We start from the raw sequence: 16,745 nt of genomic DNA, 5'->3' as shown, positions 1-16,745 counted from the left end.
ATGTCTGAGGGGCTCTCCCAAATAGTAGAGACCCATAGGAAAGGGTCTTTAGGGGCACCTTTCTTCTAGGAAAACTGAGGTTGGGGCAGATGGGCCCGGTCGACTGGCAAAGACGCAAAAGGAGGAGTGGGGCGTGAGACCTTCTCCTTCATCGTGTCTTCTTTGCTCCTAGACTAGAGCGTGGCTCAGCCCCCAGACGCCTGGGTGGCTGCCTGGGCTGAGATGGGGTTCTACATCCTCCAGAGGCCTAGTGTACCCACCGCAGCAGGTCGCCCGGGAGGGGCAGGAGAGGAGGCCTCTTCCTCCTTTGTGTCCGGACAGAAGTGGCCGCCGCGCCCGGAGCCGGTCCCACGGCAAAGGCCCGGCAAGCCAGCGGACTGCACAATGCCACGGCTGCTCCCAGCTCGCGCCCTGCCCCGTCCCGCCTGCCTATCGCCGCCCTTCCTCCCTCTCGCTCGCTGCACGCCTTCGTCTCCCTGCTCTCCCATCTCTTTTCATCTTGCCCCCCCTTTCCTTTAATTCTCCCCTCTCTTTTTTTTTTTTAATCTCAATCCTCCATTTTCTTCTCTCTTTCCCTCCTTCCTTCCTCTCCTTGGGCCTGGCGCCGTGTTTCAGTTGTTACGTTTCAGGCTCAGTCTCTCTCAGGCTCTGTCCCCTGATGTCCTCTAGGTCTCTGTCTGGTCCCGGGCCCGCTGAAGGCTACACGTCTCTGCTCAGTGCTGCCAGCAGCCGCCCAAGAGCCGGGCAGGGTCCCCAGCCGCCAGGGCTGGGGGAGGTGCTGACGGTGCTGGGGATTTGGAGAAAGCCTCGGTTCCCTCCTGTCTTTTCCTTGAACTAGTGAGGGAGAATGTTTGATTGACAGCTAACCCGACTCCATCAAGGCCAAAGAGATATTCTGTTTCTTGCTATAATTTGGATTTCCCACACCAGTCCAGTCCGGGGGAGGGGAAGACAATCAGAGCTGAGGGCGAGGAGGCTGAGGCCCCGGGTTGTCTATCCCCAGCCAGGCACTTCTCACACACCCTCCGTGGGTCGAAATCCCAGCCCCGCTAGACCGAAAAGGAAAGAACCGGAGAGGGGGAGGAGCAGGGACTGGGGAGGGGACTTGGAAAGCTGGGGTCAGTGCTGCGAGCTGCAGATCTACCCTCCCCCCCAACTTTCTCCCCCCCCCCCCATAACACACATGCTACACTCTCTGGGACACCTCTCTCTAGCCCTCCTCCACCCTAGAGGAGAAAGGTCGACAGAGATGCAGGAGAAAACCATCCTCCACCCCGGCCCCCAGCGTTTGGTCCCCTCCTGGGGACAGGAGTGGGAAAGAAGGGCAGGCGTCTCCCGTCTGGGAATCCTTGTCCTTCCCTGCTGCCTCATAACCTGTGTCTCAGCCTCAGCTCCTGCCTATTTCCCATAGCACAAACTGGGACTCTCCTCTTCTGACCCTGAAATTGCACCCCTCCTTCAAACTCACTCTGTCTTCCCTAGGGTGCATCATGTCTCTGGGGGATGTCACCTGCCCTTCTCGCTACCCCCCAGCCAACCTCCCTGCCCCCCTCTCTTGCACCCACACTGAGAATTTCCTGCTTGCCAAAAGCCCACCTTTACTAAACCACCATGGGGCAGTCTGATGGAAAGCAGAGGGCTGGGCGACAAACCCCAAATTCAAGGAAGAGGGTAGCAACAAACTTATTGGGGGGAGGAATCGAAGTTGTCTGATCTTCCCCACAATCACACTGCCCCCTCCAGAATTCCTGCGTCCGACCCCAAAGAAATTGCTTTCTCCCATCCCTCCTGCTTTCTCCCATCCCTCCGTTGCTTTTTTTCCCGTTCCAAAAACAGCCTACAATTTTATTTAATGAAAGACACATTTATGAACAATCAAATGATCCTCATAAAAATTTTATTGAAGGACGTAAAAACAAGCTACTTGCCCACGACCGAGGTCGCTCTCTCTCGCCTTGCCCGCTCTCACCCTGGCTCTCTGCAGACAGAGTCCTGGAGTGACTTCTTTGGGGGGGGGGGCAGGGTGTCGCAGAGATGGAGTTGGGGGCAAAGGAGGGTGAGCAGGAAGACAGGATGGGGACGCCCCACTTAACTTGTGCTGATCTCTCCTCCACTTCTTCAAGCTGGCAAAGAAGGATAAATAGATATAGACAATAAATTTAAAATAAAGGAGCTTGCATATCTGTGCCAAAGCAAAGAGAGGACTTCTGATGATAAAGGTGTATGAGGTCCCGAGGTCCTCCCCCTCCCACACGCAGACCACCTTCCCCAAGCTGCCCTACCCCAGATTTGGGGGGCTGAGTTGGCCAGTGGCAGAAGGACGCTCCCCTTTCCCTCCTTCCCTCCCTCCCTCCACCCCAGCTTCCCCAGTCCCCTCCCACACCCTCCCTCCCTCGCTGCTGCTGCTCCTGAAAGAAATACATACATATACACTATTTAAAAACGCATTTTTAAAAGCCACGTTCCGAACTGACAATCGCTGATCTCGGCTCGCGCAGAGACTGCGGGAGCGTCGGGGCCGACAGAGACGGATTACGTCAAGAAATAGTTCCTCCACCTACCTCGGCCGGCCTCTCCGCCCCTGCGGGGCTCCCGCGCCCAGCTCGACCCTGGGGGTCCGGGAACCCTGGCTTCGGGGACTGGCATTTTCACCCCATTAAAAAATCCTCCAGGGTGGGGGGCGGTGCGAGAGGCCATCTGCTTATGGGTGGACGTGGGCAAGGGGGTGCTCTGATGAGATACGAGTTGTCCTGAGGGGGTGGCCGGTGCCTGGGGTCCAGAGTTCCGGACCCCCAGGAAAACATAGGTCGCGGGGATCAGCAGAGAGAAGGGGGTGGGAGAAGGGGGAAAAAAAAAAAGCAAGGAAAAAAAAGCCCCTGCGCATTGATCCGCGCCGTATTTTTGGGTAAATACGATCACGTGGGGGCCGGGGAGCCAATGAGCTGCGGGGAAAAGGCTGGAAAAATAATTACCTGCCTTGATTGTTCTGTGAGCAGATAAAAAGTACATATACAGTTCATACAATAATCTTATGTATGTAAAACCCTGTTACGATGTCGGCGACGGGGCCCATCAGTAACTATTACGTGGACTCGCTCATCTCTCACGACAATGAAGACCTCCTAGCGTCCAGGTTTCCGGCCACGGGGGCTCACCCCGCCGCCGCCAGACCCAGCGGTTTGGTGCCGGACTGTAGCGATTTTCCGTCCTGTAGCTTCGCGCCCAAGCCGGCAGTGTTCAGCACGTCGTGGGCGCCCGTGCCCTCGCAGTCGTCCGTGGTGTACCACCCGTACGGCCCCCAGCCCCACCTCGGCGCCGACACGCGCTACATGCGGACTTGGCTCGAGCCGCTGTCCGGCGCCGTCTCCTTCCCCAGCTTCCCGGCCGGGGGCCGTCACTACGCCCTCAAGCCGGACGCCTACCCCGGGCGCCGCGCCGACTGCGGCCCGGGCGACGGCCGCAGCTACCCGGACTACATGTACGGCTCGCCCGGGGAGCTGCGCGACCGCGCCCCGCAGACCCTGCCCTCGCCCGAGGCGGACGCGCTCGCCGGCAGCAAGCACAAAGAGGAGAAGGCCGACCTGGACCCCAGTAAGTTGGGAGCAATTTTCCTTTACAACCGGCGCGGGAGGGGAGGGGAGGCCGGGCGGGGGGAGCCAGATTACAGCCCCTCGGAGCAGCGCAGGGAGCGCGGGAGAGGGGCGAGGGCGAGGGGGCGAGGACTCAATAAAAGCGAATTACCTTGGGGAGCTTTCAGGGGCAGGAAGGTCTGAGAAGGGAGCCCGGGGAGCCAGGTTGGGAGAGGGCTGAGGGGGGCTCCTCTCCCTGGAGCTGGCTTTGACGAGAGACCCCCCACCCCACCCCCAGCCCAGGCTTTTTGGCTCAGTCGCTACTTTCCAAGAAATGCAGACAGGGCCAGGGGATGGGGTGGGGGGTGAGGTTCATTTTATGGTTTGAGGTGGGACTGGGGGAGAGATGAGGAGGACACTGGGGACAGAGAGGAAATACCCCAGGGAGAAAAATCACCCCTACCTCCCAGCCAGCATGGGGGTTCTTACCCCACCAGGGATTCATTAAACAGAAGGTGCATGGACTTCTTCTCCCCCCAGGAGCACTGGGTGAGAGGTCTGGGGGATTTCACAGCCTGGGAACTTGGAGAAATCAGGACTTGCAGAGTTGGGGAAGAGAAGTGGGGTCCCAGTCTCCTTAAACTTGAGAGCCCTCTTCTGAGGGTCTGCAGGAAAGAGGGTTGAGAACTGGGCTCAGGGATGAGGAATGGGGGGGAGCATCTCCCCCAGATTAGAGAATTATACACACACACACACACACACACTCCCATCAAGGAGACTGGAGCCTTCTGAGTATTGCACAGAAGGGCAGGAGTAGGTGGGGCTGGGGGGGCAGGTGGGAGCTGCTGGGCCAGAGAAAGGGGAAAGAAGGGGAAACAGCAGGGGAGGGGGTGCAGCCCCTGGGTGTGAGGAAGTGTCTGGGGGAGTCCCAGGAGGGGGCTGCAGGAAATCCTTTCCTCCAGCCCCATAAGGGGCCAGGGCCTAATTATACCCCTCTGAAGGCTTCCCTCCTTGCCCTCAGCTACTCCCATAAACCTGAAATTGGAGGCTTGGCTCCTGCAGAGCCTGTCCTGGGGCTGGCAGGAGGAGGGCACTGGAAGCCTAACAGGGAAGCTAAGATATGGGGGAGCCTGTCCCAAGGCCAGTAGGTCTCTGGGGAGAGGAGAAAGGCTTTCCCCATTCTAGCATCACTCTGAGAATTCGCTTCAGCAGGGTTGAACTCCGAGAGCGGAGCCGGGCGCTGAAGAGGGTAGTGAGGGGCTTAGGGACTCTCAGGGTCAGGAAACAGAACTGCTGAAATTTCAGGACTTGGTCGTGGGCTGGGAGGATGGGAGGGGGCAGAGGAGGAGGGAAGTGGGGAGGAGAGAGACCTCGCTATAAAAATAAAAAACAAGAGAGAGAAGCGTTTATGGGCCTATGAAACGGTTGGGAATTTGGACTTTTTATGAGCATATTCTCGAATTACTACTCTTGAAGCTGAGGACCAGACTGGAGGGGCTTTGATAGCTTTGATTTCCTAAGGTTTTAGGTGCTAGAAATTGAAGAGGGGGGATGGTGGGGAGGGGGCAGAATGCAAAAGGAGTCAGGGAGAAAATTCCCCAAGCAAAACGTGTCCAAATTCAGGTTCAATTATTGCATTTGGGGAGCCTGGCTAAGTCTGGGGGTAGGGTGGCAGGGCTCCTGGGCTAGAAAGGGGCTCCACTGACCCCTGCCTGTGTTTGGCCCTCCAGGCAACCCCGTGGCCAACTGGATTCACGCCCGCTCCACGAGGAAGAAGCGCTGCCCCTACACCAAGTACCAGACGCTGGAACTGGAGAAGGAGTTTCTCTTCAATATGTATTTAACCAGGGACCGTCGGTACGAGGTGGCCCGGGTTCTCAACCTCACCGAGCGGCAGGTCAAAATCTGGTTTCAGAACCGGAGGATGAAGATGAAAAAGATGAATAAAGAGAAAACCGACAAGGAGCAATCCTAAACCCTGCCCCAGCCTGCTGCCTCGGCACAGCCAAGGGAAAAACAAAAAGCCCCACAAAAATACCCCAACCCAGGCGGGAGAGAGCACGAAAAGAAAAGGAAAGAGCAAGATAGAGAAAAGCCAATCAGCTTAAAAGGAGAAAAAAAAAAAAAAAGGAAGGGGGAAAAGGAAAACTCTTGCGATTTGGGAGGGTTCAGTGTTGAGAAATTGGTGTTTTAGAATTAGTTCTACCCAGCGAGGAGCAGGAGGCGGGGAGAGAATCCGCTTTCTCTTCTCCCAGCGCAACTGAAATAAATAACACACACAAATGTGATTTTTTCCCTCCTTTCTTCAGAGAAGCCAGTACTTGAATCGCTATATCTCTATTTTGTTTCTGTATCGTATTTGGTCCGGGCCATCCCTCCCCAGGCCTGGGGTGCTCTGCGTGCAGATTTTGTACAAAAAAAGACACCCACACCCACACAATAACAATTCCCAGCCCAGGAGCCGAGGGGCGAGGGCCCGGACCGTGCCGCAGGCTGGGTCGGGCGCGCAGGCCGGCGCCTCGGGCTTGTACATAGCGGTGTTTCTCCTCATCCCCAGCGTCCGTCCTGTAACGTGCTTCTGTTTGTTATGGTTAGAACAGCTCTGTGTTAATATATCGAAGTCACTTAAAAAACCAGAAACCCAACCGCATCCAGTTCTCGTTATTTCTCCTCCCTGTGGCTCGCTCCCAGGCTGCTGTCGTGGAGGAGGCAAGTGTTCAGTTCCTTTGGGGCAAGCCAGAGCCAGGGAAGGGGCTCCCTCTACCTCGGAAGGGCAAGTGCCTGCCGCTGCTCCCCACGCAGGGTGGGGTGGGCGTGAGGGCCCCAGGGCTGGAGTGGAGGCTGCTGAGGCCCGGCCCAGCTTGTGCCTGCCCCGCCGGCTGCCTGTGAGTTTCCTGGTAGCTCGATGGAGTCCAGGGGGTGGGGGGTGGGGGCATGGCATGAATGGTTTTCCCTGGCTGTAATTAATTGTAATAATTTATGAGTACACGAGATCGGAGGGAAGAGATAGGTGAAGATGAAAGTTGGGTGCTGGGTGAGGGCCCGGGCTGGATACTTGCCTGCCTGCATTGGTGCTTCGAGGGATGGCTGGGAGGGAGGGAGGGTGTGCGGTGAGCAGTGAACGGTGAGGGAGAAGGCTGAGCAGGCCTCAGGGAGCAGAAGAGGCACTGGGGACTGCGTTGAGAGTCAAAGAAGGGAGAGAGAGAGAGGAGGGAGAGGGAGGGAGAGAGGGAGAGAAGGAAGGAGGGAGAGAGGAAGTAGGGAGGGAAGGAAGGAAGGGAGAGAAGGAGGAAGGAGAAAGATGGCAAAACCAATACAATCTGAATTAGATTTTGTTTCAACTTCTCAATGCATTCTCAGCTTCTCTCTCTCTCTCTCTCCCTCTCCTAGATCTCTTTCCTTCTCAGTCTCTCTCTCTCTCTCTCTGGTGGTTAGTTTGAATGTTGATTTGGGGGTAATAGGGTTATGCTGAGTGGCTGCAGCGTTTCTGGGGGATGACATGGCCAAGGCCTAAGGAAGCTGGTCAGGGATTAGCCTGGAGGGGGTGTTCCCTGATGGTGGTGGGACCCCAGGCATAAGAGTAGAGGCCCATATGTACAACAGCCCATTGGGGCTGGTCAGTGGCACTGCACCCCAGAGCGCCTTCCCCAGCGCCGGCAGTTTTCATCTGCTAATCAGAAGCAGACACAAGCTGCTGGGTATGCCTCGGCCCCGGTGCCCCCTTTCTCGGAAATCCCCCAATCTGGAAACTATTAAACTCAGACCACTTGAAATATAGCGCTTTAATATCTCAGGCTGCCCATTCTGGCGAGGGTGCAGGGTGTTGTTCTGAGTACTTGGGGAATACCACCATAAAAGAAAATCATTGGGGATCCCAGTCCTTCTGCAGCTTCCTCCATCGCATGGCCTTACAGGATTGGTGAGGCACTTGGAGGGACCAGCCCCTTCCCCATCATTTGAATCTCCTACCCCCTCCTTCCATTCAACACTCCAATTTCGGGGACTGGAGGAAGGTGGGAAGGCACAAACATTTTGTTTCGATGATATTTTGAGGGGGGCAATCAAAAGTCGCAAACACTGGTTTTCCCAGTGGCTGAAGCACCCTCTCCTCTTTTCCCACTGAAGAGAGCGCCTCCCTAATTCCAGAACCAGTTGTTTCCTTGCTCCTTTTGAATGGTGCTTTGCCTGTAGTTTATCCTCTTTTCTCAATCCTCACTCCCCTCTTTGGCCATTTCGCTGTTCTGGGACCCTGGCCTCAGTTTCGCTCCGGGCAGAGGCCAGGGCACCCGTGTCCCTGGGTCCTGACTGCCAGTCCTGACTGCGGGGACTCAGGCTTTTCTCCCAGACCAGGCTCCGCCGCGTTTCCGGGCCTCCACCCCGCCCCTGCTCCAAGGCCCTGTCGCCTCCCCTCGTCCGTCAGCGCGGCCTGCTTCCTGCAGCCCGCCGGAGAGCGGCCTTACTCCGGACAGGAAGGAGGGCCGCAGGGCTCGGGCTCGGGGCTCCGAGGGCCCTGGCGAGAGCATGGGATCCAGAGCAGGCCCACCCGGCCCAGCCCACTGTTCAGTTCCAGCTCAGCCTCCAGCCTGCAGGTCAGGATTGGATTCAGTTTTTTTTATTTATTACAATTTGTGAATTAAAACCATAACACAACACACATCTAGAAAGAAACGAAAGCTGGGGGTGGGGTGGGGGGAAAGAGGGGCTAGCAAACGCCCTCCTGCCCTAATCTTCCCCTCCCACCTCTCCTTTGCTCCTTTGTCAGAATCACAAAACCCTAAAGGTTGTTCCACTTGGGAAGGCAGCGGATAGGTACATTTCCGCAGCCCCGAAATGCCACTTTTATGGCGTTGTTTGTCTCCCTGCGCTGGATTCTGAATGGGGCCGAACAAAACAGCAGCGCGGAGCTGGCTAGACGTCTGGGCTTAATTGTTTTATGGTTTAAATAAGGTGGACACTCTTTCCTTTGAAATCGGATTATAGGAATGTTTTGTCTATGGCCCACGGAGAACAGGACCTCACTGGCTGGGAGGGAGAGGTGGAGAGAGCGCGCGCATGAGAGAGAGAGAGAGAGAGGGAGAGGGGTGAGCTACAAACCAGGGGGCAAACAGTCGGGAGAAGTCAGCGTCCCACCCCAAAGTCCTGCAGGCGGCGTCGGAATAGGCGGTGCGGAGCCAGCGGCAGGGTAAGAGGAGCGAGGAGTTTAGGGTGCGCGCCGCGGGCAGGAGGTCGCGGGAGCCTCGGAGCGTGCATCTGCGTGAGCGGAGATGTTCCGAGCCCAGAAATGCGCCTGAACAGGGGGGAGATCGCGGCAGGTCCTTTGCACAGTGTCTCTTAATGCGGGGAGGGAGGGTGAGAAAAAGAAAATAGTGTGAAACCTTTGAGAAGGTTTATTTGGAGAGCTTGGAAAACAAAAGGACAGCGGCCCCGGGGGAACTTCCTTCCAGGGACCCCTCTCTCGCACCCATTTGGAAACTCCTTCCTCTCACTTCCCACCTTTGGGCCAAGGCTGGGACCTGCTTGCTCTATCTGTTGGCTTTTTCCCGGCCGGACTGCATTGGAGCAAGTGGACGCGAGGTGGCGCTGTTGCTCAATGTTAGAGGCGGCGGCGGTGCCCCTGGCCGGCCTGGCGGTACTGACATTTGAGGCCCGGCCCGGAGGAGCAGCGGGGAGAAGGCCCCGCGCCCCGGCCCCAGCCCGGCCGCACTGGCTCTGAGCAAATCAATCCTCTCACCTGCGAGGTGTAAATAAATCGCGAGTGGCGGCGGGAGATGGGCCCTCGCTCTGGCAGCAGGCTTGAGAGGCTCAGGAGGGCGGGCGTCGAAAATAATCGCTTTGCGAAGGAGATAAGCACCAAGCAGGCAGCGCGTAATTAACACAAAAAGGCAGAATGACCCGGACAAACGAACATAAATCCGTGGTACCTAGGAGGGCGGAGCAGGCCTCGGGGCGAGGGGCAGAGACGCCCCAGCGAGGATGACTGCTTGCGGTTCCTTTATTTCCAAGCTCCGGGAGCGAAATCAACCAGATACGTGTAAAAGGAAAAAAGGCGATCAAATGAAAAAAAGAAAGAAAGAAAGAAGGAAAGAAAAAGCGAGGGACCCCCAAAAGGGGAAATCGAGTCCAGCCAGGGGTTTCAGGACTGGTGGGCTCTCAGAGCAGACGGTGGTGGCGGCACACTCTGGACAGTCGCATTCCAAGACACAAAGGCCTGGAAGAATAGCTCTGTGGCAGGGTTTTCGCTGGACCATAAAATGTCGAGCTATCCCCCCACCCTCTAAAAGATAAGGCACAGGCCCCAGAGCGGATCTGGCCTGCCGAGCCTCCTCTTTCCAGGCAGGGAAGGGAAAATATTTATGACAGTCCCCAGTGACCCAGATGCTGGGAACCCAGAGCCCATCTCGTTCAGCTTGGTACTCTGAGCAGAGTAGGCTCAGACAAGGCAGGGCTGAAACCAAGGCTGGAGCTTGCTCTGGTAGTGGAGGAGACCCCTGTCATGCCCCCCACTGTCCTGGACCCTAGGGAGGCCTGCAGCCCTGGCACAGTCCTCTTCTGATCCTCCCCTCGTGCTGCTCCAGGGCCAGAGTTCTGGACATTGCAGAGTTTGGGCAGTCCTTAATTCAGGTGGAGGTGGGTTCCTCCATATTCAGGGATCCTGGAAGTGTCCTTTGCTGGGGCACCAGTGACTCTTCTTTGGGAATTGGCTGAGAGTGGCCATCTTCCCAGCAATTATTTAGATAATAGAGGGACTGGGAGGAGGGTGTTATTCTACACCATCCTTTCCTGCACTACCATTCCCTCATCCATCCCCAGAGCTGGGCTCTGGCTGAGGAAGAAAACGATCTGGTTTTCTAACAGCCTCCTTCCTCATCCAACCCTGAAACCCCAGGATGTGGAAAGAAAATAGGTAGCAAAATTTTTTCATGATGCAAACAGCTAAAGAGGCACGTGTGTCTGTCAGGTATCAGTCCCCTGTGTGCCCGGGGTTCACAGTGTCTGTGAGGTGACAGGGATGCTTCCGGGCATGCATGATGGTTGAGGGAGCGTGCATTCGATGTGTTTCAGGGTGGGAGGTGGCACATCCAGGATGTGTGTATCCCAGGTGTGCCCCACTATTGCCCTGTGTACAACAACCTCACACACCGCGGAAGGGGAGGACTGGAAAAATCCTTCTAATTCCTCTTCCTCATTCGTATGCACACAGCACACGTATTCACAGCTCTCTCACTTTCTCCCTTTTCTCTCTGTCTCTGTTCAGCCCCACATAACTGTACACACTTATGGCCAGAGAAGGGTACTGATGGACTAAGGTTCTTTTATCCATTAGAATTACCTTGAATTTACCTAGTCTTGGGGATAGAGGAGGAACCCCCTAGAGAAACTGTGGGTAAATATTTAAAGAGGGTCTGTTGACAGTTGCCATCCACATCCTGGCCTGGGCAGCCTGCCTGGGGAAGTAGGGGGTGCAATGAAGCCAGGGGGCCCTCCAGGCTGAGCTGGCATTTCCTATAGGGCTTGAGTATGTGGGGACAAGTAAGAGGCCTGCTCCAGTCCCCTCCAACCCAGATACAAATAGTCTCCCGAGAAGAAACATCCTGGATCAGCCCAGCCGGAAACCAGGGACCCGCCAGCTGCCCTCTGCTCTGTCCCCATAAACTGCTTGGCTTTCAGAGCCCCCAGCCAAGCTGCAGGGCAGCCCCGCCTGGGTATGTGAAGTGCGCCCCACCTCCAGCCCTCTCCTCTACCCACAGCAGGCGGGCAAGAGAATCTTGGGGATGGGGGAAGATGGGGCAGCTTCCCACCCTGAGGAGGGGCAGGAGACGTGGAGGGTTGGGATGCCTGAGGTATTTGGGGATATGCTGTGCTGACATGCTTGCCCCTTCTGAGTCCCAGGCTTAAGGACGCCCTGGGGAGCCCATCTTTTGGGTTAGGGGACCTGCTCTCTTGCTGGCATTCAACCGCCTGGGGGGAGGGTCTTATACCTGTTGAGGTAACCTGAGTTGACCTGCTGGCTCAGGTGTCTCTGTCTGAGAGGAAGGGAAGGGGAAGAGGGGAGAGGCACCTTCAAATCTGAATGCGCACCTTGGAGAAGCTGGCCCCAACCGTTAGCTGGGGCTGGCTCACCGCCCCCCCCCCACCACACACACACATATACCACACCCCCTCCCTCCCCCTCCCTCTCCTCCCCTTCCTCCAGGTCCCCCCAGCCTTGAACCCCTCAACCCCCCGCCATCCCTCCTTCTCTCTCTCTCTCTCTCTCCCTCTCTCTCCTCTCTCTCTCTCTCTCTCTCTCTCTCTCGCCTGTCTTCATGTCGTGGATTGATGAACGCGAATCGCGTGTAAGCGCCGCCACCGCCGGGAGTCTGAGGAATTCGCCTGGGCTGTTAAAGGAAAGAGCTAAGTGCGAGAGCGCGAGCTCTACCTACCGACCGTGAAGAGAGCCGCCGCCGCCGCCGCCCGCGCCCGCCGCCGCCGCCGCCGCCGCCGCCCGCGCCCGCCGCCGCCGCCCGCGCCCAGCCCCGGGAGCCGCGCCGCGCCGGCCGGGCCCGGCACCCAGGCGCCCCCCCACCTGCCCAGCCCAGCCCCGGGGAGCCGGCCGGCCCGGGGTTCGCTCCCGGGGGAGGGACTTTCGGGGGGTACCGGGCGGGGGGAGTCGCGAGCCGGCGGGGAGGGGGCGGCGGGTTTTCATGTGCCCAGCATGAGCTCCTACTTCGTCAACCCCCTGTTCTCCAAATACAAAGGCGGCGAGTCCCTGGAACCGGCCTATTACGACTGCCGGTTCCCTCAGAGCGTGGGCAGGAGCCATGCGCTGGTGTACGGGCCCGGCGGCTCGGCGCCCGGCTTCCAGCACGCCTCGCACCACGTCCAAGACTTCTTCCACCACGGCACCTCGGGCATCTCCAACTCGGGCTACCAGCAGAACCCGTGCTCGCTGAGCTGCCACGGAGACGCCTCCAAATTCTATGGCTACGAGGCGCTCCCCAGACAGTCCCTTTATGGGGCTCAGCAAGAGGCGAGCGTGGTGCAATATCCCGACTGTAAATCCTCCGCCAACACTAACAGTAGCGAAGGACAAGGCCACTTAAATCAAAATTCGTCTCCCAGCCTCATGTTTCCATGGATGAGACCCCACGGTGAGAAGCCTTTTCTCTTTCCCCCTTGGTCTCCCGCGCTCCGGGGTCTTCCCCCCTTCCCTTGCCTCCTTTTTGTCTGCCCTCGCTTTCCCTCCTGGCTTTGGGGTCTCTGCGGCCCCACCCCCGTGCCTGAGTGGGCTTCTCGAGGTTGGGAGGTTCAGCTGGGCGTGGGGCGCGGGGCTCGCCTGGGATATTTGGGGGACTGGGGTGAAGGTGGTGTCTGGGCGCAAAGGGTTAAAAATCGTCTTCTCCACCTACTGTCTGTCTGTCTGTCTGTCTGCCTGTCTCCCTCTCTGTCTCTCCCTCTTGCCATCTCTAGAGTCAAAGTTGGGGAGGTGGCTGGGCAGAGGCCCGAGGACCCTGAGGTTATCAGCCTTTGGAGCAAACCAGTCTTTCCAAAAGGCAGAAAGCCTCAGTCCAGAACAGTGGCCAGGCTGTCTTGGGGGCGAAGGGAGGCCCCTGTTTCCCTCCCCTACCTGGACCAGAGGGTGACAAGACCCCAAGGACAGGTGCCTTGGCTCTCTGGGGTACCCACCGCCTCCTCTCAGAGAACTAGCCTTAAGGCCACCACCCCAACTTTGCTTTAGTTCCCTCAGTTGGAGAGAAGAGAGGGAGCCAGAGAGGAGAGAAAAGAGTGCAGGAAGGAGAGGGGCCATGCAGATTAGAGGGCACTGGGGTCCAGAGGACCCAAGCATGAGCTGCCCCCAATCAAAGGTTTATGGGCTTTCCCTGAGACCTTCAGAGTGGCTCAGGCCATGAGCCCCTCCAAGGGTGGCCTCTCATGGCCCAATTTCGAAGTAAAAGGGGAAGCGAGAAAGCGACAAGTTCCAGCGGGGATGGCCCGTGATTTATTTGCTGGTCTCCAGTTAGCAATCAGGCCAAGCAGTGATACATTCCAGGAGATCAATTATTTTTCTTCCTGGCAAGGCATTAAGCAGAGAGATTCAAGGAGGGGGCAGTGGGCAGAGCCCCTCTTCTTTACCCCCAGACCTTTTTCCTTTCTTTTGGAAACAGACTCTGTCCCCAGCTATGCTCACCAAATGCCACTCTGTACTTGTAAACAAAGCTGCAAGGGCCAGTTTCCTGAGACTGCAGGCCTGGGGGGGGGGGGAGAGGGGGAACTCTGCAGTGCTCCCCCTGCCCCTGCCATCCCCCAGTTTCCTGATAGACCCTAGTCCCTGCCCCCACCCCCACCCCACCTCCCAAGGTGAAGCCAAACCAAAACAAGCCCCCAAAGTTTCCTGCCCTTGCCTGCTCCCTGCTCTTGCCTGGTCTTCAGGAGGGAGGGGAACTGGGGAGATCACAGGGGAGACTTTAGGGGAGGAATAGTGGCAGGGGAAAGCCGAGCCCCCACCCAAACATAACCAGATTGGGGTTCTATTCTGTCCAGCTCCGGGGCGGCGCAGCGGAAGGCAAACTTACAGCCGGTATCAGACCTTGGAACTAGAAAAGGAGTTTCTCTTTAATCCTTATTTGACACGAAAGCGCCGGATTGAAGTCTCTCACGCCCTGGGACTGACTGAGAGACAAGTGAAGATCTGGTTCCAGAACCGAAGGATGAAGTGGAAAAAGGAGAACAACAAGGATAAACTGCCCGGAGCCCGAGATGAAGAGAAGGTGGAGGAAGAAGGAAACGAGGAAGAGGAGAAAGAAGAGGAGGAAAAGGAAGAAAACAAGGACTAAGCAAAAAAGAGAGACCCCCCCCCCCTTAGCAACTCCCTTGAAGTTTCGTTTTATGGTAGCGGATAAATTGAGAAGTTTACGACTGTCATTTGCTTTTATAGAGAATAGAATGACACTCACAACTCTAACTACCTGTCAGATACTTGCAGCTCTGGTTTTATTACCTTTGGACTTCCCCCGATCTTTATTTGTTTGGGGGCTGGAGGGGGGGAGACCGAGACACAGCGAAAAGTTTGGACTCTGTCTCAGTCCTTGCCCCAACACACACACTTGTCCCTACCCCCACCCTTCGGAGTCCTGCCTGGATTTTAAGGTCTGAGACCTGGCCTCTTCGCCCCTCTCTCACCCCTTCTTGCCACACTCCCACCTCCCTGCTTCTCTGGTATTTATTTTAGAGGGGAGCCCTCTCAAAATGCGGACGAAGACTTGTGGCTTTGTTTTTATGCTAGGATTATGTATTAGATTGAATTCTTTTCAAAAGAAAGGAAAGAAAAGTGAAGGAAGGAAGGAAGGGAAAGAAAGGGAGATGTTTAAAGAAATTTTTAAAATGATAGCAAGGAATATCCCTTCTCCCTCCCTGGGGCTCCCCCACTTAGAAAGACCCCCTTGACTTTCTCTAGAAACCTGGTGGAAACCTGAAAGAGATGCGGGTCTCTCCCCTGCCTCCTCTCCCCACGGGGTAGATAGGAGCCTGCAGTCGCCGCTGAAATCCTACCTAGCCATCCCATGGTCACTCGGGCCCATGCCTTCCTCCCCTTCGCTGTCTGATTTCTGTTGTTGGGCCCAGCTTCCTCTGAGCTGCACTAGTATTAGCGCTCAGAAATCACCATAATCATGAAAATAATAAGAATGATAATAATAATAATACTGCGAATAAATCTTTAACATACTACCTAAAGGGAACCTGCAATAATCATGAAAAAATAAAAAAGAAATTTTAAAAAATCCTAATATGCAAGAAAAAAAGAGAAAAAGATTAAAATTAAAAAAAAAAGAAAGAAACCTCCAACGTATTTTATCACTACCTATAGAAAGAAATCCTGCTTTGAGAGTATTCGTAATGCGGTTTTGTTGTCGTTTGTTGCTGCTTATTTCACTAAGAAAAACCCAACAACTAAGACTGCCTAGCCCGCCGGTCCTGTGCGCTTTTATTGTGCTTCTAACCCCAGTAGAGTAGAACTAAATTGCACTGAATGTATAGTTAACTCTGTCTTGAATTCTCTGTTTATGCAATGTGCTCGAAAGAAAAAAAACGTTAAAATATATCTATAATAATAATTTTTGGTCATTTGTCTTTATGTCCAGCTATGAATGTAGATTTTGTGTCCCGGCAGCCCTGTTCCTGGTCCAAGTACTTTGTATTGTATACGTGAGTCATAATAAAAAAAAAAAGGAGAAAAAACATTGAAGCTGGAATGACTTGCTTTTTCTCCAATGCCCCCCTCCCCCCCTCCAATTCTCTACTCCTCCTTTCCTCCTTATCCTTCTTTCCCAGCACTGTGGAAAAGGTCTCCGTCACTGATCTGACTTTGGGTGGAGGAACTCATGTGGAGAGGTCCCTAGGAGTTGAGAGGGCAGGCTGGGCAGGGAGGGCAGGTGAGAGGTGGGGGAGGTGTAGAGGAGGAGGAAGAAGAGCAGTATGCTCTTGGGAGAACCTTGGCTCCAAACAAAATGGGTTTCTAGATGCCAAGATCCCAATGGGAAGAGAGGGTCTCCCCACTTATTCACCTTCCTCCTCCTCAGCCTTGGGCTGGGCCCAGACAAAGCATCTGCCCCCATGCCCCTCCCACAACTAGGCCTTTTTCTTCCAGGGACTGAGGATGAGGCAATGGGGTTCTTTCTGATCTCCACATGCCCCTCGTGGTCAACCCTGGGCACCCAGCACCCAGCACTAGAACAGTGAACAGGGTGGGAAGAATGTGAGGCTCAAGGCAGCCTGGAAGACTTGGCTGGGGGGAAGATGGCTAGGGGTGGGGGATGAGGAAGTTTCAGCCTGGGGGAAAGGGAAGGAGGGGAAGGTGAGTGAGTTGGTACACCAAGCAGCCCGGGTCCATGTTCTGAAATTCAAATTCCGTCAGCACAGAGCCATCACTCTCACCCAGGCCTCTAGCATCTACCCCAGCCTCTGTTCTGGCTATTTCAAGCCGGCTCCCAGCTTCACCTTGGCAATTGGGCCGTCTGCCCTGCCCTCATAGTGTGGGCCATTGGCCTGGGGGTGAGGAGGATGGGCCTGCTGAGTGGACAGTCCTCCATCCCAGCCACAGAAGGGTAAAGAGAGTCTTCATTGGACTCCTCATTCCCCAAAATAAGGGGTTGAAGGCTCAGGGACTCAGGGGGCAAAGGGGTCTCTCACTCCTCCCTG

General features: G+C 55.9%; 3 protein-coding genes and 2 long non-coding RNA genes across 6 annotated transcripts in view; 3 read left to right on the top strand and 2 right to left on the bottom strand.

The window, feature by feature from the left end:
- Positions 1-16,745, top strand: part of HOXC6 (homeobox C6) — a 35,733-nt gene that overhangs the window by 2,170 nt on the left and 16,818 nt on the right. The window lies entirely within an intron of this gene.
- On the bottom strand, positions 1,881-2,698 carry LOC123843690 (uncharacterized). Its single transcript, XR_006790629.3, has 2 exons — positions 2,562-2,698; positions 1,881-2,123 (listed from the first exon to the last, which is right to left on the bottom strand). It is a non-coding gene; the product is annotated as an uncharacterized LOC123843690 (long non-coding RNA).
- On the top strand, positions 3,023-6,475 carry HOXC9 (homeobox C9). Its single transcript, XM_045873299.3, has 2 exons — positions 3,023-3,591; positions 5,300-6,475. The coding sequence occupies exons 1-2, from the start codon at positions 3,054-3,056 to the stop codon at positions 5,542-5,544; spliced, it is 783 nt and encodes a 260-aa protein (XP_045729255.1). The 5' UTR covers positions 3,023-3,053; the 3' UTR covers positions 5,545-6,475.
- On the top strand, positions 8,018-15,402 carry HOXC8 (homeobox C8). Its single transcript, XM_045873294.3, has 3 exons — positions 8,018-8,158; positions 10,771-12,700; positions 14,091-15,402. The coding sequence occupies exons 2-3, from the start codon at positions 12,265-12,267 to the stop codon at positions 14,381-14,383; spliced, it is 729 nt and encodes a 242-aa protein (XP_045729250.1). The 5' UTR covers positions 8,018-8,158; positions 10,771-12,264; the 3' UTR covers positions 14,384-15,402.
- LOC129045790 (uncharacterized) lies at positions 8,160-12,052 on the bottom strand. Of its 2 annotated transcripts, XR_008505973.2 has the most exons (3): positions 11,993-12,052; positions 9,491-9,572; positions 8,160-8,899 (listed from the first exon to the last, which is right to left on the bottom strand). It is a non-coding gene; the product is annotated as an uncharacterized LOC129045790 (long non-coding RNA). The 2 variants fall into 2 exon arrangements; XR_010411509.1 differs by lacking the exon at positions 11,993-12,052 and having other exon boundaries at positions 9,491-9,777.

The sequence above is a fragment of the Mirounga angustirostris genome, unplaced genomic scaffold (genome assembly GCF_029215605.1).
Source record: "Mirounga angustirostris isolate CCGP_5_RB_7025 unplaced genomic scaffold, mMirAng1.0.hap1 SCAF_5, whole genome shotgun sequence".
Taxonomy (NCBI): Eukaryota; Metazoa; Chordata; class Mammalia; order Carnivora; family Phocidae; genus Mirounga; species Mirounga angustirostris.
This window is presented reverse-complemented; position numbering and strand designations above follow the sequence as displayed.